The sequence below is a fragment of the Simochromis diagramma genome, unplaced genomic scaffold (assembly GCF_900408965.1).
Source record: "Simochromis diagramma unplaced genomic scaffold, fSimDia1.1 OVJJ01000596.1, whole genome shotgun sequence".
NCBI classification, from domain to species: domain Eukaryota; kingdom Metazoa; phylum Chordata; class Actinopteri; order Cichliformes; family Cichlidae; genus Simochromis; species Simochromis diagramma.
The window spans coordinates 10,214,669-10,237,172 of record NW_024387245.1 but is presented as its reverse complement, the minus strand read 5'-3'; the positions used below and the strand labels follow the sequence as shown (position 1 = coordinate 10,237,172).

Here is a 22,504-nt window from a genome sequence, read left to right as displayed (position 1 = left end):
TGGCCCACGACGACCAATCCACTTTCCAGGAAACTGTTCATCTAGGAATGCTCCGACCTGGCACCCATAATGTGGTGGTGCACCATCTTGCTGGAAAAACTCAGGGAACGTGCCGGCTTCAGTGCATAAAGAGGGAAACACATCATCATGTAGCAATTTCACATATCCAGTGGCCTTGAGGTTTCCATTGATGAAGAATGGACCCACTATCGTTGTACCCCATATACCACACCAAACCATCACTTTTGTTGTTCCAACAGCCTTGGGGGGATCCATCCAATGTGGGTTAGTGTCAGACCAATAGCGGTGGTTTTGTTTGTTAACTTCATCATTCACATAAAAGTTTGCCTCATCACTGAACAAAATCTTCTGCGTGAACTGAGGGTCCTGTTCCAATTTTTGTTTTGCTCATTCTGCAAATTCTGTGTGCCGATCTGGGTCATCCTCGTTGAGATGCTGCAGTAGCTGGAGTTTGTAAGGGTGCCATTTGTGAGTAGCTAATATCCGCCGAAGGGATGTTTGATTAATGCCACTCTCCAGTGACATGCGGCGAGTGCTACGCTGTGGGCTCTTGCTGAATGAAGCTAGGACAGCCACTGATGTTTCTTCATTAGTGACAGTTTTCTTGGGTCCACATTTTGGCAAATCCAACACTGAACCAGTTTAACGAAACTTAGCAAGCAGTTTGCTAACTGTAGCATGGGAGATGGGTGGTCTCGTAGGGTGTCTTGCATTGAAATCTGCTGCAATGACCCGGTTACTGCGTTCACCAGATATCAACACAATTTCGATCCGCTCCTCACGTGTTAACCTCTTCAACATGTCAATGGCTGTGAACAAAGAGAAACTTGTAAATAACTCATGAAAGAATAAAGTTACGCTGAAACCAAGCACACCACTGTTTTTCTTGTGACATTACCAATAAGTTTGATGTGTCACATGGCCCTCTTCCTATTGAAAAAACAAAAGTTGTATCCAAGATGGCCGACTTCTAAATGGCCACCATGGTCACCACCCATCTTGAGGAGTTTGCCCCCTCACATATACTAATGTGCCACAAACAGGACTTTAATATCACCAACCATTCCCATGTTATTACAGTGTATCCGTATAAATGGCCCACCCTGTAGAACACAGAAAGTGAAAAGTACCAGGCGATAAAACAAAAAGTCAGAATACCCCTGAGAGCACATTTCAAGTTTCAGTTAATGAGCAATGACAGATGAACAAGTGCAGATATTTTGTGTAAATACATCTTTCTGTAAAAGTACCACAAATCCAACTTAAACACTGTGATGTATTTCACTGTATCCAATGAACTCTGCCACATGCACACAATAGAAAACACAGTGGCTGAGGTTACAACTTCTGAGTAAAAAGTAATAATAGTGTCAAAAAATAAGCCCGTTTTAATAACTACAACAACTTTAATAATTCTAGTTACATGGCAGAATCAGACACAAAGAAAAGCGTCTCATCAGCTGAGATCATCTTCCGTTAAAACCAGAAAAACAGGAAAGGAGATTTTTCAAATCTTTGCAAAGAGGGAAATTCTCCCTTCCCCCCAGCATTACAAATTTCCACAGAATCTTTTACATATTTCTGGTTTAGTCTCTTGTAGAGCAATTTCCAGACATTCATTATGTTTTCCCTCTTCAGGTCTTCTTCTTAGCCTTTGGTATGACAGGAGGTGGCTCGATGTTGAGCTCTCGCCGGAGGTCCTCGAGGCTCTGCTCCCAGCGCCTCTCGTAGAAGATGCTGAGGACGCAGCGAGCACACCGTCCGTTCTGCAGAGCCCACGGGCCCAAAGATGTAAAGAGTGACTGTAAACGACTGGGAGAAGGAGGAAGAAGGAAGATGAGAGCGTCATATAACAATAATGAGGAAACCTGGCCAATAAACAACAAAGTCCCCCTGATACTGAGGAAGTTCACAGGTATTAAATGAGGAAGACTTTATGATTTGCAGGAAAACAGCCCACATACATTTCATCATCCCACACCCACGCACAATTTAGTCACTTACAGGATTTTACTGCTTCCAGATGTTTTATTTTGGACTTTTTACACTGTATCCACTAAATCTGAGTACAAAAGGACTTCTGATCATCTCGGTTAGTTTCTCCATTGTGCTGAACTGAAAGTGAAGAGCTGTTATAAAGACGAGGCCGTCATTCGGTGGTGACAGTAAATGCAAGTTTGGCTTCTGGGTAACTGAGATGGTTTATTGCTTTTTATTTCAAGAAACAATGACACGTCAAATACTCCAGAAATGGACCTAGATGGATTTACATACACTACATTGCCAAAAGTATTCACTCGTCTACTTTCACAAGCATATGAACTTGAGTAACATCCCATTCTTAATCCATGGGGTTTAACATATTGGCCCACCCTTTGCACCTATAACAGCAGAGTGCATGCTTAGGTACTTGATTTTATTCACCTGCTGCCATGGAAGTGATCAGAACACCTGAAAATGATTTGGATTTGGGAGTGAACACTTTTGTCTACAATCAAACATTCACTTCCATCTCCACTTGGAGAGTGGTCCGGGTTTTCACTTCTCCCTCTGGCTCCCTTTTTATTCTCATATTTTATGAGAACAACTGATTACAACATTGAATTCCTTCCTGTTGAGCTTGCTGTTCCCCTTTTAGAACAATATTTATCTGATCTTTAATAGCTGGATTTCTTTCTCTCTCTCTTTTTTTTTTTTAGCTAGATTTCTGTTGCAGGAAGAGAGCTGACTTAAAGTCTGGGTTAGTTACCAAGGTAACAGATGCTCTGGTGGGGTTTTTCACTGAGCCCTGAGTTTCTCTCTGACTCTTCCCCTCTTGCTGAGGCAGCTCTGATTTCATTTCCTTTAATATCAAAGCATCCAACAGAGCGCATCGATGTTCATGTTGAAGTTCCAGTTAAATATAAATGTTTTAGCCTTTAATGTGACCGATTTTTTATTAAATAGTAATGGATGTAGAGCACACCTTTATATTTGTATCATTAGTTATTATTAATCTCTGGCTTTCTTCAGTGTGTCATTCCTAACTGAAAGCAGCAGATGCCTGGTTCTCCTGGAGGTTTACTTCTGTTAAAAGGGAGTTTTTCTTTCATCCTGTTGGTCATTGGTGGGAAATCTTGTTGTTTTTTTCTCTGTATTATTGTAGGGTCTTTACCTTACAATATAAAGCAAACTGAGGTGACTGTTGTTCTGATTTGGCGCTTTATAAATGAAACTGAATTGAATCGAAATACTGCATTAAAATGGAGAATCCTGGTATCAGAGCTCCACTGATGATGTCACATTTTTTCATAAGCTGCACAAAAATTTAATCATATAAGGAGTTTAGTTCTAAACTCAACATTATTGCTGCTTTTTGAAACAGACGTCAGCCTGTAATCAGACTCAACCCAGCACTTACAGAAATTTCAACAAGTCAGTCTAACTGTAACTCTCCTGTTATCCCAACTATACCTTGCATTTAGCCGTAGTGGCCCCAGCACGGCTCCAAGAGCACACATGGGAAGCCCGGTCTGAGTAGCTTCAAACCATTTCACAGCGACTTCACCTGAACGGAAGACACAGAAAAGGACACAAACATGCAAATTAAAGATTAAATTAGGAGAAAGAAAAGGAGAAGTTGTCAGCCAACAGTGTATTAAAATAACTTCTGTGTGAACCCTATTTCTCAGAGTTTTTGGCAGGTTTATTCTGATATAGAATCGGTCAAATAGGAGATGCCTGCAAAACTGAAAACTCAGGTCAACACTTTATATCAAATGGACTTAAAATGTAGGTTTAGAGATTTGTAGGTTTGTAGAGACAACTGGATGAGAAAACTTGGGAGAGAAGAAATGAAGTTCAAATCTTTTTGCTGTAAAACTGGAAACATTTGTTCAGGCATGCACAGAATAACTCTCACTGACATACAATTAAGTATGCACTATATAAAGACAATGCGTGGCTTGGCTGTGAAGTTTCTATAAATAAACCTTTACTTTGATGAAAGTAAATGTCAGAAAATAGCATTTTCAGATTACACAGAACTCGACTCACCCAGCATGTTAGTGGGCATGCCCAGTAAGGTGTGCAGCAAGTCATGGACCTCTCTGTATCTCTGCATGACATAAGCTAGCTCCTCGTTGTCCACGAACTTCACGTCTGCTCTTGAGTCAGGAGTCACATCCTGAGGGAAAAATTAAAAAACGGAAGAAGGAAGGAAGCGTGTTTATACCAAACAATAAGTGTTTACAAATGCACAAAAAAACAAGTATATATGCACATCACATCAGCAAATACTCACATTGTCCTCCAGAAATCTGAGGTATTCCCTCCCAAAGGAGCCGTCAGGCAGCGAAGCCATCTTTGTCAGATCGAGCGTAGACAGCCGGATCCTCGGCCTTTCTCTGCAAGATCAAATCAAATAAGAATAAAGCGCAACACTAAATCCAAAAAAAGCTGTGATGCTGTGTAAAATATAAATAAAAACTAATGCAATGCAAGCTTAACCATATAGAATGTTTAAACTGTGAAAAACTGAAACCAGCTGCTGGACTTTTGGATTCCAGCTGCTCAGCAGTCCTGGGTCTTCTTTGTCATATTTTCACTTTACCATCGTCTTGCTTTCAGGCCTTCCCTGAAAAAGATATCATCTGGATGGGAGTGTATATTGCTCTAAAATCTGTATATACCTTTCAGTTGCTTGATGTTACCTCTCCAGATGTGCACTGTTGCACTCCCATACCATTAGAGAGAGATGCAGGCACTGATAACAAATTGAATAGTCGCTCTCCTCTTTAGTCTTGCAGCATCCATGTTTTCGCCCCAAAGATTCTAAATTTGGATTTTTCTGACTACAGAACTGTCTTTGTCTTTGCCTCGATCCACTTTAAATGGATAGCTTAGAGAAGACAGCAGGGTTCCTGCCAGGGTTCACCATGCCATCCACAAATGGCATGGTGAACTGTGTTCAAAATGATTTCTGGAAGTGTTGCAGCACCACCTGACAGCCCAAAAACACCAGAAATGTAGTACTAATTTTGGCCTTGCCTATGTGCACAGAGATTTCTCCAGATTCTCCAACTAAACTGTTGATGATGAGCAACTCAAAGTTTTCACAATTTTATACTGAGGAACTATAATTCTGAAACTGTTCAATGACTTGTAGATGCAGTTTTCTGCAGACTGATGAACCTCTGACCATCTTTACTTCTGAGGAATGCTGCCTCTTAAAGATGCTCTTTTTATACCCAGTCAGGTTCCTGCCATCAAATTATAAAAATGATACATTTTCTCTGTTTAAACATTTAATTTGTTGTCTATGTTCTATTGTGAATAAACTACGGGTTTATCAGATTTGCACATCACCGCATTGTGGTGTTTTTTGGGTTTTTTTACATTTTAAACAGCGTCCTTCGAAGACAGGACACATATTTTTAATGTGCCCGAAGCAGAAAGCACTATGACGTTTTGCCACACTGACTCACGTTAGGATAGCGTAGCCTTCAGGGTCATTTCTCATCCTGTCCCTGAGCTTTATGAGTGCTAGGTGTCCCGTTGTCTCCCCCAGGACTGCAACCATGTCTGTAAAGTACCCAGAGTTTCATGAAATCCAAGGGCACCGAGTTCAACATCATGACAGTACAGTGAAAAGTTGACGATATTTTTATTTACAGTAAAGAAACCATGTGTTAATTCTAAACAGGTCACTACTGTTTACTCATCATGGAAACAATACTCAGAAACGTCACAAACGTTTAATCAGTCTGCTGTAAGACGGAGCTGGGAAAGACCTCTGTGCCTGTGAAAAATGCAGTTTTAAAAAAAAATCCATTTATTTATCAATTTATTTTTGGACATGAATCGATACTAAGCAGTGGATGTCATGAGAAACCTCACTAAATGTCAGCTGACAGGTGTTAAGACTCTGTTCCTTCATTGGAGTTTCAGGGTAACTAATATGTGGCTGTAATTTGTATTTAGTCTCATTTTTGTTTCCAAGACATTTTAAGTCACGTACTAAAGGTCTCCAGAGAATAAGCCCTTGAGAATGAATACAAAACACTTTATCAGTACATGGGAAAAGAAACTAATCAGTGGTATCGTTTCTGAAAAATGGAAAACAATCCCACAATCTGAAGCCACATCAAGGTCAGACTTGTTCACATCCCTATCAGTTGGAGACTGGCTGACATCAGTTTTACCAAGAAGCCTGAATTCCTCAAAGTAGCAAAATACCAAAAATACACAGCTTTTTTTATTCTTACATATTTTGTGCTACTTTGTTCTTTTTTGGTGATCGAGAAGACAGTTTGTACAGTGAAAACACTGGCTCAAAAAATACATGTAAATTAAGGTTAGGCTCCGATCTCTGTGATTCAGACACAAAGGCAAAAAAGTTCAAATGTAAATGTTGGCACTAAATTTTATACAGTTAACTCCAAAGCCCCTCAACCCAAAAACAGCTGTGCTTTAAGGTTTATAACTGACCTTGTAAACAGCACTTTGATTAAACATCCTCATCTTAACCGATTTATAGTCCCTAACACACAGAAAGAAAACCAGTGCACACGGAAATGCTCACGTGAGTGTCTCACCATGTCTGTAGGGGTTCTGCAGTGCCGCCACACCTGACCCAATGGACAAGAGAGCTTTTTGAACGGTGGTGGTGGGAATATGTCCAGGGTACAGTCCATCGTAGTGGATGTTTGCAAACTCAGTGCTGCTGCTGTGCAGCTGCTGAACACAAACTACTAAGGAAAAGATGGAGTGGTATTAAATGCTACACTATTCTATAGAGACATATTTATTTTATTGCTGTTATAACAAAAAAATAACTAAACCGATTATTGATAGTGGAGTGTCTAAATACCAAAACCTTTATGGCAGGATAAACCATTCAGAGTATTTATTTGTAGTAACAGACTGCACTGCACATCAAAGTTATTAGAGTTAACTAAAACTAGATGATAGGGAAAAAAGTTTTAATTAAGTAAAATTAAAATAAAAACTAGACTTTTGAAACAGATTAAAACTAAATAAAATGACTTTTTTGAACCTGGAAAACTGACTAAAATTACATTTAAATAAATACAGAGGAAATATCCTCAGTAACTGTCTGTTAGTATGGCAAATATTTTATAATAGCTTGGCTGATGAGGCATTGATGGATATGTGTATTGAGACTCTGGATGTCTTGAACAATGTGAATCAACTGCTTTCAAAAGATGTTGTTTTTTTTTACTTAATTTTTATTAACACTTAAAAAAATTAGTCATTCATTGTTATATTACAGTTGTCACATTTACAGTTATGGTGGCAGAATATAGCATTCACAAAATTACTTTTCTATAATAATAATAATAATAATAATAATATTAATAATGCTTAAATATAAATAAATCTAAAAATGAAAATTATAAATAGATAGATGAAGCTAATGTGTTTCTCTCCCTTCATTGTTCAAATAATGCAAAAATAGGTCTCCGTCTCCTCATAAACAAGTCTTTTCGAGATATGTTCCATTAGTTAGAGTTCCCAAATTCTAACTGCAACCACATATGATATGATGGAGGGTTGTGTTTCAGCCATCAGACGAGTTTTTATTGTAATACCTGCACTGATTTTCCTAAAGCTTTCCTCTAATGTGTGGCCTCAATGGAACAAAGATTATAGGGACTAAAAGTAACACTGAAACCAGTAAAATTAAGTATTTTCAAGCAATAAAACCTACCTGAACTTAAAGTGAAAAACTGATTGACGTAAGTGATAAAATCAAAAACTAAAACACAAAACAATAATGACAACAATGTTGGCTCCTTCTGAGAGAAGAAAGCCACAGTCCTGTCTTGTGTATGCGTTTTGGCAGAAACGTGTGCTTAATTTACGTCACATTTTGAGTCTGTACACGCCATGAATGATCTGCATGATCTGCATGAGCTACAAGAGCATAGATAGCTCCATAAACACATGGGACACAAAGCTGGAGAACACTTTGATTTATATGAATTATAAATCACTGACATTCAGCACTGTTTGATGACGTGTCAAAAGATCATCCCAGTGTAGTGTATGTGTTGTTCGCCTGCTACAACCTTTTCTTAAGAGTGATTCAGTAAACAATGATGAACATTTCCCTGACGTTAAGCTAACAGTTGGTTGACATACTGCTAAGTAACGCGTAGCCCTGTGCCTGGTGTATGCTGACAGCAAGGCTCCCACACTACTTCTTTCCTTTATCAACTTACCACCAGGTTTATTTTTAAGAACACTAAGCTGTAACACAGAGGACACCTACTTAAACTCGTACCTTTAGAAACTGTAAAACAGTGTCTCCGCCGGTTGATCCATCGGAAGGGTATCAGCGGCCACATTATTTTGCGGTAGTACGCATGCGTGAGCGGAGCACTTGTTTTCGGCTTCGGAGCAGCCCAAACTACGTTGAGAGGGGTGGCTTTGGGCTTTCATATAAAAACCCAGCCGTTACTGCGCCCTCGCTAACAGCAGCTTAAAACTAAGTGCACTTAGTGACACACCCGTCCGTGAATTATGATAAAGAGCGAGTTCTAAGTTGAGTTGCGTTTTCCCCTCGTTGAGAAACACAGGCCAGACTCCAAGGTTAGTCAGTTTGCATGCTGTGAATCCCTTCCTATAACTCACTAGCAATTAGCTGTCTGAGTAGGTAAACGTATAAGTCGTAAAAGCAAACACACTTTAATGTTAGCTGTTTGAAGTTCGCAGGTGCTCATTAAAATAATTAAAGTGTTTTTTACGTGCCAAAGTACACAGTTGCTTAATAAAAGCAATAGCCCAAACTCTAAAATAATATTTAAAATATTACAGGAGCTAATCTAGTAAAATAGATGCAAAACAGCCTACATCACAGTGGCTAAGCTCTCTGTAAGCTCTCTGCTACTGAACGCGCTCGGGTTTATATAGTTTCCAATGCTTACGTGTTAAGGGTGTAGCTAAGTTACGAGGTGAAATAGTGTCCGTGGTGGTGACGACTGTAAGTTCCACTGACAGTCTTTGCGAACTCGGTGAGTAAACATTCAGGTTTGGGCTTTTGTATGAGAAAGGGTCTGAAGCACCCTGCATTTTCACACTGAACTCGCAGAAGTTCAGCGTTAACACGCAGGGCAATAACATGGCGAGCTGAGAGGACGAGTCTCCCCAGGAAGAGGATGTTTTTTAGGCTTTGAGCAACGCTGGGTGTAGCTTTAAAGAGCAGCTGTGGTTATTTGTCTGAGACAGAAGTTGAAATGTTGAGACTGAAATTTTGTACTCTTTTTGTTGTTGTTGTTGTTGTTGTTGTTGTTGCTTTATTTCGTTGTTGCTGGCTGTGTTGTTCGTTTCACAGAAAAGTTATGCTGCTGTACATGACAAAGGTCACTTTTCAAGGTTTAGCTGTACGTAGGCCTCGTGTGTGTTACCTTTATATAACTTAAATTCTTGTTTCTGATATTTCAATGCACAGTGTTTCATTGTGTGTTTCTCTGACAATTATGACTAGTTTCCACGCGATCCAGTGATCGCGCTGAATTGATGTTGTAATTACAACATTATCCAAACACGAGCTTACATGTCTTGTCGCTCACAGCAGGTTGCCGCAGCTTTTCAGTTAAGTTGTGTAAGAATGAAGTTAGGCTTGAACTTCTTACACAATACCAGTAACAGAAAAGTTACTCATGATTTAATGTGAGTGGGAATTGTGATTTAATGTGAGTGGCAGAATTGAATTGCGTTCAAATAAATACACGCAGGAAGAAAGAGCTTCCAAAGAAAAGCAGCGTTTCCTGCCTTAATATGAAATTATTAACAGTGTATTCAAATCATATATTACTATATGTTCTAATTCAGGGTGAGATAAGTAAAACTCTAAAAATAAAGGTTCAACAGAAATCTAGATTTAAAACAAACATATACAAACAAGATGCCAAAGTATTTCATTTTGTTAGAAATTTCTAAGATTTAAGTAACAGTTAAGAGGTTAAATTTATGTGAAGCACAGTTGAAATGAAAATGAAATGAAACTCTAAAAGCTGGATCTTTAGACAGTAAGCTGATCTCGACTGTAATGTGATTCATCTAACTGAAGGAAGTAAAAAATCTTAAAAGTTTGTAATTTAAATTCTTGTAGATGAGTTTGTAGGAAGGACACAAAGCTTCTTTTTTTTTAGCTATGGGTATTTGGATTTACATGTATTATGTTTATTTATTTATTGAGTGATGTATTGGAGTTGGATTAACTATTTCCAGTTTCAGTGTTAATACTCCCACTGAAATTAAAACATAGGGGTTTTCCTTGCATCTATCTTTTGATTCAACATCCACTTTCTGTGTGGTCTTACTTCCCCCCATGAAAGTTAGTTGCTTTGTTTGAAAAGGATCTAAATTGGTCTAAGGAAAAAATCCACTGAAAACATGATTCGGATATGTTCTGCTTGGAGACCACGTCTGCAGAAAGTTCATTGAAAACTCGTGACCATCAGGACTGGTGCTGTTTTGTAAACACAATTTGGAATTTACCACTTTATTTCTTTGTGGGGGAAAAGCTGAGCTGTTTTGTTGGAATTGCATACACCATTCACATTTAGTTAAACATTAACATTTACTTTATGGGTGTTGTTCTGTTCACCTTAGGACCTGCTTTGACTTAAGAACATAAATGGTTGAATGGTGAGACAGCACTGTTAAGATGTGTGGCTTTTGCCACATATCACCTTAAGCCTACAAACACCACAACCTTAAACAACCATATTTTCAAGTTTGTGACATTCAAAGGTGCACTTTGTCCACATTCTTTGCAGTTTTCTTTGACATGCAGGCGTGTATTCTATATAATTTATACACCTGTAAAACCCACTTACACATGCAGTGGGTGTGTGGAAATATATCAGTAAGAGTTGTCATCTGCTGGTTATGGGAAAAACAAACACTAGACATTCCCCACACATTTTTTCACAAGGGAATTTTTATATACACACACACACACATATATATATATATATATTGCATAATACCGACAGAATAAACATCTTCAGAAATTTGTGACAGAAGGGATATTTGCAAAGACAAAATAAGCCCTGGTGCTGTTCTTTATGCAGTGGGTGAAATAACTGCCACTATATGCTGTAATTTTAGTCTGAGGTAGACAAATGTAGGAAGCATGAGGTGAACTGTGCCAGATTATTACTGGCAGTGATAAGTGATTAGGAAGCAGACAGTGCATAATATTCTGGTGTCTGTGAACCAGGTGGGGTGAGTTTTCTGCCAGTTGGGCATTTTCTTTATTCACTTTTTTCTTCACAGATTTCAGTCTAAAATGATTTCCTACCATAAAGTACTTTAATGGAAGAATGATTTTAAACAGTTAGAATTAGTGAGGGAAGATATTGTTTAAATGTAAATGTAAAAAATATGTTTACCATCTTCTGATTGCCAGAATATAACTCTTGATAATTTCTAAGACATACTGAACACAGTTAAAGGAGGTATTTTAACCAAAGACCATGAGGGTTTCCTAAATTTGGTGCCTTAATTTAACCAGGTATAAAATAATATATATATATATATATATATATATATATATATATATATATATATATACATATGTATGTGTGTGTGTGTGTGTGTGTGTAGAGAGAGGGTGCTGGCAAACCTTTTCCACTTGTAGAATATATATTCAAAAAGGAGCTTCAAGTTAATGCATTTAAAAATTGAATTCATGTAAAGCCCAGATATTGATTACATTGGAAAACTTCTGTTTGGAAAGACATTTTTGCTGGACTATATTTTAAAATGCAAAGATATTACATGTTGAACAGAATTTAGTTTTGTTTTAAAGTTGAGCTGATTGTGAATTTGATGCCAGCAACATGGTTTGAAAAAGTCAAGACACAAATTGTGTAATCTGGTGAAGCATCAAACATCTAATTGGGGTAATTGGGAAAACAGGCAGCAGTGTAATTGGGTCTTAGTCTTTTAACACGGTTAATGGTAACTTTGACTTAAGTAGCTAATGTTAAAACGATTTTTAAAAGGGTCTGCGTCTTTCTCGTCCTTTAATTTATGCCACTGTGTTTCACTGTACCTTCAGTACCCGCTATTACTTAGTTAAACTTACTCAAGTTGAGCACATGGTGGAGCTGTGGCCAGCACCCCTATAAGTGCCATTCCTGTAAGAAACCGTGACTTAAGTGATCTTTTAGTGTTAACGCTTTAAAGCGAGCTTGAAACTGAAACAAAGGTAACAGAAACTATTTGTGGAGGGTGAGAAATGTTGACAGCATTGCAGGAAAAGTATTTAAAGGAAAGACCCAAAATACATGTGCTATGCTGTCTGATGCCTGGCATCATCATCGTTTCTGTGAAGTACAAAAGATATCAGCAAAGCTCGTGTAAATGCTGTGTTTGCATTTCACACTGCATTAAAGTGAGAAATATTTCACTAGTATTTCTCAGTAGAAAGATGCTTATCTGATTATTATCTGGAAATGCTGTACAACAAAACCAAGTTCTACACTTTAAAGTTACTCAGCTCTTTGTAAGCTGGACATACAAAGAAAATTGGCAGGGGATTTTTTTTAAGCGGGTTTAGATACGTGTTTAAATAGATTAGGTTGTATATCCTGATGCTGCTTCTCTCACAGTTATGTTTATCCCACCAATCACAAGACTTTTTCTGATAACTCAAAAAGAAAAAGTACCTATGTCTTCAGGTCATTTGACTTGCTGATCTTGTTTCAGCCGTTGCAGTGTTAAGCAGGGTTTTCCATATTTTTGAATATTATTACCATGCTTTTCTTTTTTTGTGTGGCATTGCTGGCTGTGCCCAGACTTACACAGTAGCGTGGACAAATATTTCCTCGAGGGTCACACAGATTCTCATGGTGATCTTTTAAATAGTTAAGCTTGCCAGCGGGTAATTCACTGCTAGTTTGAGTTTATATTCCATCTTTGCAGTTAGTTCCTGCCTGGTTTGTTGACGGCTGTTTCTCTGTGTTCTCATTAACAGGATATAGCACCAGATTGATGGAGAAGAATGGCCCGTATTTCTTTGGACTGTCCCAACTCTTTACCAGGGATTCCCCTCAGTGTCCTGTCAGTGCCCATGGAAAATAAATATAAATGTCAGCAATGTCTCCAGGTCCTGAGGAAGCCTGTCCAGGCTCAGTGCGGCCACCGCTTCTGTGTACACTGCTTCAAGCAGCTCACCAGGTAGACTGGAGGTCCTTAGACCAAACTGCTTACCCCGCACCTAATGTTTCCTGTCTTACTGGACATGCTTCAGCACACCCTTTCCTCATCTTTCCTCAACTCTGGGAGTTTTGTCCAGACAAGATCAGTTATTAATGCAGACTCATGCCCCACATGATGGACCTGTCATACTGATGTCTGTGAATCACAAGGATGTGGTGTTGCTGATTCATTCTAAAGGTCTTCTTTCTAAAACCTCCTTTCTGAGTCATTCACACACTGGTGGATTGTTAATGCATGAGGTGTATTTGTAATGAATACCCAATCCAGTGTTTTCATTGCCTTATGTAGTCAAATTCATTACAGAGTAATCGTAATGAATATTAACAAAAACTAATACATGAGGAAAAACGCTGGATTTGTAATGAATATTCACTACAAGTACAAAGAGGTGTCACACCAACGTATTTGTAACGAGTATTTGTGATGTGTATTCGTTACAGATACATACATGGATACACTAATTCATTTCTAGTTGATGTCCATTTCAGTTATGTGTTATCTAATGTTTAATGAAAGTATAATTAAACAAAATGTGACAGAAAATGTGGAATTTTACCTTTTTTTTTTTTTTTTTTAAACCGCCAGACTCTTTGTTAATTCCCCAAACATTTAAACAACAGTAACACAAGTGATTGTGAAATGTGTGGATTTCGCATGTGATTTGTCCGAGTGCTTTTATTTGTTTCAAAATAACCAGATCATGTACGTTATAAATTCACCATGTGATGTGTCGCACCCACACGTGCCCTTTGTTTATGCTTGTGTGTGTGTTTTGGTTATTCATTTAATCGCCTTCAAACTTGCTAAAGCAACTTTTTTTGTTTTTAGTTCTTTTTTTTTCTTCTTGTCCCACTGATATGATGCTTACAAGCTTCTTTTCATTTCCCTTGTATTGATTAAACGTTCCTCTGCTCGAGCTGTAATCCACACTGGTCAGCAGTTGCTGCAGTTTTGGATCAGCAGGAAATTGTTGCTGACTGTTGGCGTCGAGCCGCTGCTTTTACAGTAAAGTCACAAACCTGTCTTGTTTGGTAGTTCTGGCCCAAAGCCATGTGAAGCCTGCCGTCAAGAGGAGATATACGAGGAACCCATTTCCATTCTAAACAGCAGTGAGGTAAGCCTTTATATGTATTCAGGTTTCAAACCCACCATCTTTGTTATGCTAGGAGTAGTCAGCATGTGATATGTTACTGCCCTTTAGAGGAAAAAATATGACTGCAATCTGGCGGGGGTTTCCCTAACCACACAATGCATCAATGCATCCTACTCTTGTCTGCTTTCTTTTAAGAGCATTGAAGGCTTTATGAGTTCACTGATCTCTTTGTTTTTGCCCTTCCCCCCCCCCCCCCCCCACCTCACAGGCTTTCCCAGACAATGCAGCAGGCCGAGAAATAGCAAGCCTGCCAGCCAGGTGTTTGAACCAGGGCTGTAACTGGACTGGATCTATTAAAGAGTATGAGGTAAAGTATGAAATCTGTCTTTTCCTGTGGCATGGGCATTGCTGCCTTTTACCTGGGTGTAGGTTTACACTACCAAAAAAGAGCCTTGTCAGTATTTATTAATCTACGTGAGAGGGTAATCTGACCTATAATCTGCGTTCCCGGGTCACTGTGTTCCCTGAAAAAACCTCAGCTTTCATAGCACGCTCTGTACTATGTGCTGCGTTGCTGCAAACAGGAAGTGAAACTTAACAGGCGGCTGGAAAGTCCCAGCCTCTCCTCATTTATCAACAAAAGCTCAGTGGAAAGTACCAGAATGGAACAACCCTGTTGAGCTTAGCGTGACTGGGTTACTGACCATTAAACTATAGAGCTGTTAAGGAAACTGCTTGTATTCATTCAGTTTAGCAGAAACCCAGATTTCATTGAACACAGACTGGAGTTTGTAAAAATACATGAAAGACACGTGAAGTAAATAAAGCTGGTTAGTGTGTGTGTGACTGAGCCTTGTGTGTGTGTCTGTCTGCAGCTGTGTTTCTACTGTAAGCATCAGTTTTAGATGAGCTACGTAGTTTGTGTAGTAAGCAGATGGCACCATGATGCTTACACTGTGAAAAGGATGTTTACAACAATTCTTGTCTGTTTGTGGTTTTAACTAAGCGTACCAGTGTGACCTAATCTACATCACTTTGTGAGTGTGCATGTATGTGCGCGCGTGTGTGTTTTTCACCTGGGAAATGTTAAAATGATATGCTGTTTAAATGAAAACGCTAGGCGAATGTGTGGGATTTGCACGGATTGGAAATGGAATCCCAAGCACTAGCACGCAGATGAATCTTCCTCTTATTAAAAAAACAATAAAAAAGGAGACACCAAAAGATCAAAACATGCCAACCTCTTATTGTTGCTTCGCAAACTATTATGCTGTGTGATACACCCACTTTGCAAATATTTTTGGCCTGGTATCTTAGTCACTGTCACTGTGTGGGAAAAGCTACAAATTGCTAGCCGCACACACCCATAGCGAGGCCTTCTGAAGCTGGGGAAAAAATAGTCACATCAAGGCGTTGGAGTGTTGTGCCGAGGACAGGGATGAGATTAGGAATCTTCTAAATGTGAGTCATTTTTATTGACGCGATCCGGTTCAAGATTTTTGAGCGTAGCAAGTCTGGAAAGTCAGCAGTCAAAGCGAAAAACCGGCTAACGTACCTGAGCTTCTGCTTCTGGGTCTGCAGCGTGCCTTTGGTAGTCATTCTGAAAGACTGCAACTTCCCTGTTGATTAACCCCACCTTAAGCTCCACCCCGCCTGCGTGATTCCCGGTATTTTTAAATGGCGAATACACAGCTTTAAATATATTTCTTTAATTATTCTACTTCCCCTTTTTTATTTTTGTACTTCTCTTCATTATAATTCTATTTCTATGGTACGTTTTCATCCCTTTTTTTTTTTTTCTATCAGATGTTTGTGGAGCTCGCTTTTTGTTTAAATTTCGTTTGCTTAGCATGTCATTTGAAAATAAGAAAAATGCATATTTTAATGGGGGTTGCAATGAAAAACAACTAAATATCAAAATAATCTTGATCACAATCGTGTGCGCAATCATAGAACCGTAGTTATCTCTTTCATACTCAAATCAGTGTATTGTGCTTTTACTTTCACTTTTTTTGTCAGTTGGAGGTGGTTTTTTTTTTTTTGGTTTTTTTTAAAGAACAAAACAAAACAAAAAACACTTGTTTTTCCACATAGAAGCTAAGGATACACCCTGTACCAGAGCAGCTACACCTACATTTAAACACTTCCTGAAAAGCGGTTATTTATCAGTGATTGGGAAGGGTTTGACCCAACTGTCAGTTTGCTCTTTCACAATGCTGAAAACCTGCTTTACAAGTAACAAACAGGCAGTTCGAAAATAATAACAAATAAAAAATGTCTGTTATTTTCAGGCTCAGCACGAAGGTCGCTGTGAATTCGAGCGGATACTGTGCGAGGGCTGCCAAACCCTTATCCTTCTCACGGAGAAGGACAGACACAATGAGAGAGAATGCGAGGCAAGAACTCTCAACTGCAAGTACTGCAAAATGACCTTCAACTTCAAAGAGATAAAGGTGGGACGTAAAGAGACTACACTAAAATACACTGTTTTTTGTTTTTCTTCTTCTTTGTTGGCATTAATGGACACAAAGTGACGTTCTGCTATACGATGCATTTCAGGCCCATGATGAGATCTGTCTGAAGTTTCCCATGCAATGTAAGGACTGTGGAAAAAAGAAGATACCAAGAGAAAAGGTTAGCGCTGTTACCTTCAATGTAATCTAAGTGGTTTTAGGGCAGTCTCCTTATGATACTTAGTTTCTTTTTGACTAGGAGTCCTTCACTTCCACTTTCCTGTTGATGCACTGCTTATAAATGGTCTTTTCTCTTTGTTCATTCTGCCTTTCAGTTCAATGATCATGTGAAGTCTTGCGCCAAGTCAAAGAGCACGTGTCCATTCAGTGAAGTGGGCTGCAAGTCTATGGTAGGTGCAGTTACATAATCACCAAAACTCCTGTCTTATGTTTTATCGTAGAGGGTTGACCAGTGTGATCGAACTCATTTTTCTCATTGCGTTGTAGTATTTCGATGCTTATTTGTGGTTTAATAAGGAGTCTAAATGTATGTCCTGTACAGTAAGGTAGTAATGTGGCTTATACTTTTCCTGTTGTAAGTAAATTATGAAGTTGAAATCAGATGAAGGAGCTGGCCTGGCTAAAGTCACAGCATCACTGTTTGGTGTTTTTACTGTTCTGTTTTACATCAACATAAGATATGAGTGGCTGCTTTGTGCCTGATGTATGCCGTGAATCTGTGTAGAGCGTATGATGTAGCCTACGTAAGCGGCACACGCTGTTTCCAGTATTTATACCTGTGCAGACTGTGTAGTTATACTGATTATAGGGTTTCAGGAGCGTAGATTTAACACAGAAGTCTAAAACTACTGTTAGAGGTTTAACTTCCAAAAGAGCCAGGGAGTTTCCAACTAAACAAGGCTAATCATCTCCCACCAGCTGCTTTGTATTTGGAGCACAGATAGATGTGAGTTATCTCGTGAAAGCTAGAATATGTTGCACACAGAAAAGATTTCGGTGGGGGTCATTGGATAAATTGGTGTCATTGCAGAGCAGACTTAATGCTATTAAATGCATTTTCTCATCTCCTTCTTCCTAATGTGTTCCCTGAGGTTAGTCACGTGACCCTTTCACATGAGATATTTCGCGCTCTGTGCTTTCGTCAGTAGTTTAAAGTTGGCTGAGCTCAGTTTGGCCAATGAGAACTTAGGCGCCTTTGAATCAAACTATCGTGGCAGTTAAGGAGGTGTTTGCTCATGCTGCCAGGAAGCCGTCTAAAAGGTTAGATAAGGCTGTTTCTTCAGTTCTTCTAGAAGCAATCAGCACTACTCAGCAGGCATCTTAAAAGGCCTCCAGACACATACTTGGAGCTATTTTAAGCTTTATCTAAATTGGGTTTACTTTCATTGAGCCAACAGAACAAAAGAAAACTGCATGTAAATACTCAAAAGTGAAACCTGTTTAAAAATATATTAAAAATTCCCCCTCTCGCCCCCGCGGGCGGTCTATCCTTCAAGCTTGGGTCCTCTGCCAGAGGCCTGGGAGCTTGAGGGTCCTGTGCAGTATCTTAGCTGTTCCTAGGACTGCACTCTGTGGACAGAGATCTCCGATGTTGTTCCTGGGATCTGCTGGAGCCACTCACCTAGTTTGGTAGTCACCACACCTAGAGCTAGATTTGTCCTACTGAAGGCACAAACTGGACACCACAGCTCAAGCACTCGCCTGGGACTAAAACTAACAGGTTTGACCTTTGTCAATAAAACTTAGACGAGCTCTCCCGTGTTTCTGTGTCAGGTAGAGAACGGGAAGCTCTGTGACCACGAGGTCAACAGTACTATGGAGCACTTGCGTCTGCTGCTGCCTCTGGTGCTGTCAGCGACTCGGGCTCGCTCAGAGGGCTCTGGTGCCGGGGAGTGGCAGGAGGACTCCGGAGTGGGCCTGTACAGGGATCCTAATGAGGGAGCCGGGCCCACGACCTCGGTGCAGTCTGTTGACCTGGAAAAAAAAGTGAGTCTCAGCAGATTTGATGTCGCTTGTAACCACTCTGTTCATTTTGTGAAATGAGAAAATAATCATTTGTTGCTTCTTCTTTTTTTTTTTCTTTCACCAACAGGTGAACGCTTTAGAAAACATCGTGTGCGTCCTGAACCGGGAGGTGGAGCGCAGTTCTGTTACAATGGAAGCATTCGCACACCAACACCGCTTAGACCAAGAGAAGATTGAAAATCTGTCTAACAAAGTCCGACAGCTGGAGAGGACGCTGACCATGAGAGACTTGCAGCTGTCTGAGACCGAACAGCTGGTGCGCGAACTCCAGTTCTGCACCTACGACGGAGTATTCGTCTGGAAAATCTCAGACTTCGCGCGCCGAAGGCAGGATGCCGTGGCTGGTCGAGCGCCTGCAATGTTCTCACCAGGTAGGATGGAAAAACATCACGTGTGGTATGCTTTTAGGTGAGAGGGATTTTTCTGTTTTGTTTTGAGGTCATACAGTTCACATGACATTATCTTCTGGCGTGTAGACGGAGGGGAATTCCACGCCGCTACACCCTTGTTGTTCTTCAGGGAGCATGCATGGCTCTGCTGATTTCACATGATGCTGTTTTAGGCTCCGTTTCCATTTCTGACCCTTCTGTTTTTTTGTTTTTTCCACGCAGCTTTTTACTCCAGCAAATATGGCTACAAAATGTGTCTAAGGTTGTATTTGAATGGTGATGGGACCGGCCGGGGAACGCACCTTTCGCTGTTTTTCGTCGTCATGAGGGGAAAGTGCGACGCCCTGCTCAAGTGGCCGTTCAGTCAGAAGGTGGGGAACCGTTTTAATACGTTGACGCACGAAACTCTCGATGAGCGGCACGAAACCAACTCCTCTTCTCTTCTTCTTCCCCGCCAGGTGACTCTGATGCTCTTGGATCAGAACAACAGGGAGCACATCATCGATGCTTTCCGACCAGACGTCAGCTCCTCGTCCTTCCAGCGGCCAATCAGTGAGATGAACATCGCCAGCGGCTGCCCACTCTTCTGCCCGCTGGCCAAACTGGCCGGAAAGAGCCCTTACCTCAGAGATGATACAATTTTCATTAAAGCCATTGTAGACCTGACAGGCTTATAAGGGTGTACTGTGGAAGTAACACCAAAAAACTCTTTGTTTTGTTTTGCTTTGTTTTGTTTTTTTAAAATACAAAAACACAGAAACAAAAATATAAACCAAATAATGAATCATTTTAATAATAATATTAATAATAACAGTAATAATAATAATAATAATAATAATAATATATATATATGACAAAAATACAATGTTATTATCATATAGGTTACTATATTTATATATATTATCTCATTAAAAGCATCATTAGGATGTCATTACACCTTGAGGGCGTGCGATGTGACATCTGCACTCATTCCGAGGATCCATCTGCAGTGAATCAGTGAATCAGCGGTGAGAGCTGAGAAAAGCTCTCTGAGGAAAAAAGGGTCTGAAGTCATCTGTTATCCTGATGTTACCCTCCTTATATCTGTATTGCATCTTGTAGACGATAATTTATCTCTTATATTATAAGCAGCCTAATATCATAATAGATATAATACACCTTATTTAGCTTTGTGGGAGTGTGTATGTGTGTGTTTTGTTTTTCCCACCACTGTGAGATTATCTCCAGTTACTATTTATTTATGGCTCGAGATAATTAAAGTTAACTAGTTCTAATAAAATGTTTTAGTTTTACAGGCACATACTTAGACAAATGGGAGATGTGTTTAGTTTTAGCCTGTGTTAGCTCTCATGCAGTATAGGAAAACAACGACCAATGACAACCAAACAAGCACTGATGGAAAGGAATCAAAAATACTAGATTATAAAAGCTCTCGTGTTGATGAGGTCGTGGTGCGTGCACTTGTCACTTAAACGGCTCGATCTGGTAAACATTTTATATCAAATTTTAAATGAATCTAAAGGGGATAAGACGATGATAAAATATGTAGCCTGTTTCAAATAATCCCTTAATACTGTATTACTAAATAATCCTGAAACATCTACTGTTACACAGAGTAGCAAATATATAAATAAATATATACATGTACACACTTTATTGTATTATGTCAGTGCTACTGCTAACTATAATGCCTGATCAGTTGTACTCATACTGTACTCAATCATATAAAGTTAGTTTTGAATCTTTCACGACTCTGATGACTGGTGATTATTTATAAAGTGTTTTAAGGGATGCTAAAGTACCATTTGACCATAGGTACATTATTAATTTAACCATTTTTTGTGTGTGTCATTTAAGATAAAATTTCACTAAATTCTATTTGATTTTAATTAAAAGTTCATTTAAAGCATAACAATACTATTTCCTTGTTTTATTTTTGTCTTCTTCTTTATGACTTGTTTTTTAATCCTGTTTAAACCTAAACAGGATTAATTCATTATTAAAAATTAATAATTGTTGGATGTAGCAACGTGAAATGTAGGCACAAGGGTGTAAGCACCACAAATAATTTAAGTCAAAAATATCTTGTAAACAAAAAAAAGTTTTTTTTTTAACCAAATGTTTTCTTATATTTGTCTTTTTTTTTTTTTTCTAAAATAACCACGTGTGAATGTGAAAATCCCCCCACACACACACACACAGGAATAACACTACAGGTGATTCCTTTTATGTAAAACTCTGATGCCTTCTCCTAAAACAAACGGATGATGCAAACTAGCAAGGTCGCTAAAGAGAAGAAAAAACCCCCAAGCACCACGCTGCAGTGTCGAAAGCAAAGGAACATAGCTGTGTTTGTTGATCTGTGTTTGTTGTGAATATAGATGTGGTGTACCTGATTTTCCTTGCTTCACGTTGTTCTAGGGGAACTCCAGCTATTTCACATATAAAAGGTTTGATATCCAAAGTGCTCGTCAGCCCATCCTGTCGTCAAGGAGGTGCTTTAAATGATGGGAAATGTGTGAACTTTTATTCATTTTAGGGCAGAGTGTGAACATAAAACCAAGTTTAAGTAGCCTGTTTAGCAAAACATATGCCGGCCTTCCTGCCTTGCAAAGAAACACAAAACCTGCTTTGGTGAATGCCCAAATCAGCAGAAGCAGTGTGCACAGCTGTCCTGTTGTTGCACCTTTGACTTCTGTGAGGCTCTAATAGAGGTCCAAAGAGTTTCCAATGTAAGTGTATGACAGTTTAATAACAACCTCTTCCACTCAGACCTTGTAGATCTGAAGGTACTGAGCTCACTGAACAAAAATTCCTAAGAACGAGTGAAATGTTTCACTTGGATTATGAAATTTAAGACCACTCTGCTTCCTAGCAGCCTCAGCAATGCCTTTATACCTCAGGCTAACATTGGTGAAAACTGAAAATGTTGACTGTTAATGTGTAGCATGTCAGTGTGCTGAATTACAAATAAAACCAGAACTGCAACTCAAAGCGGTAACCCCTTTATTTTAACCAGTCCATTTAAACCATGTTTCAGCCACTTTTTAGGTTTCATGTCAGTCACATCAGCTTCACCACACAAAGCATGTTCACCAAAAATGAAACCCCACTAGTATGATAGAAGAACACAAAATGACTCATTATACATGCCAGTGATGGTCTTCACTGAGGCTGTGGAAATGCCTCATCATGGTTGAGATAAATGTGGTTGGAAAGAACCTGCCAGAGGGACGGCGCACGTGTGATCGATGACTACGTGA

At 39.3% G+C, this 22,504-nt stretch overlaps 2 protein-coding genes across 4 annotated transcripts; one reads left to right on the top strand and one right to left on the bottom strand.

Annotated features, from left to right (window-relative positions):
- Nucleotides 1-1,279: 1,279 nt before the first annotated feature.
- coq4 (coenzyme Q4 homolog (S. cerevisiae)) lies at nt 1,280-8,414 on the bottom strand. 2 transcript variants are annotated; one of them, XM_040053364.1, is made up of 7 exons: nt 8,309-8,414; nt 6,597-6,752; nt 5,487-5,583; nt 4,304-4,406; nt 4,057-4,186; nt 3,475-3,568; nt 1,280-1,833 (listed from the first exon to the last, which is right to left on the bottom strand). In XM_040053364.1, the coding sequence occupies exons 1-7, from the start codon at nt 8,370-8,372 to the stop codon at nt 1,656-1,658; spliced, it is 822 nt and encodes a 273-aa protein (XP_039909298.1). In that variant the 5' UTR covers nt 8,373-8,414; the 3' UTR covers nt 1,280-1,655. The 2 variants fall into 2 exon arrangements, with proteins under 2 accessions (XP_039909298.1, XP_039909299.1); XM_040053365.1 differs by having other exon boundaries at nt 6,597-6,749.
- A 93-nt stretch (nt 8,415-8,507) lies between these two features.
- traf2b (Tnf receptor-associated factor 2b) lies at nt 8,508-21,532 on the top strand. Of its 2 annotated transcripts, none has more exons than XM_040053363.1 (11): nt 8,508-8,616; nt 13,016-13,218; nt 14,296-14,374; nt 14,622-14,720; nt 16,645-16,806; nt 16,913-16,987; nt 17,142-17,216; nt 18,601-18,813; nt 18,920-19,223; nt 19,464-19,612; nt 19,700-21,532. In XM_040053363.1, the coding sequence occupies exons 2-11, from the start codon at nt 13,043-13,045 to the stop codon at nt 19,916-19,918; spliced, it is 1,551 nt and encodes a 516-aa protein (XP_039909297.1). In that variant the 5' UTR covers nt 8,508-8,616; nt 13,016-13,042; the 3' UTR covers nt 19,919-21,532. The 2 variants fall into 2 exon arrangements, with proteins under 2 accessions (XP_039909297.1, XP_039909296.1); XM_040053362.1 differs by lacking the exon at nt 8,508-8,616 and adding an exon at nt 8,926-9,038.
- The last annotated feature ends 972 nt before the right edge of the window (nt 21,533-22,504 follow it).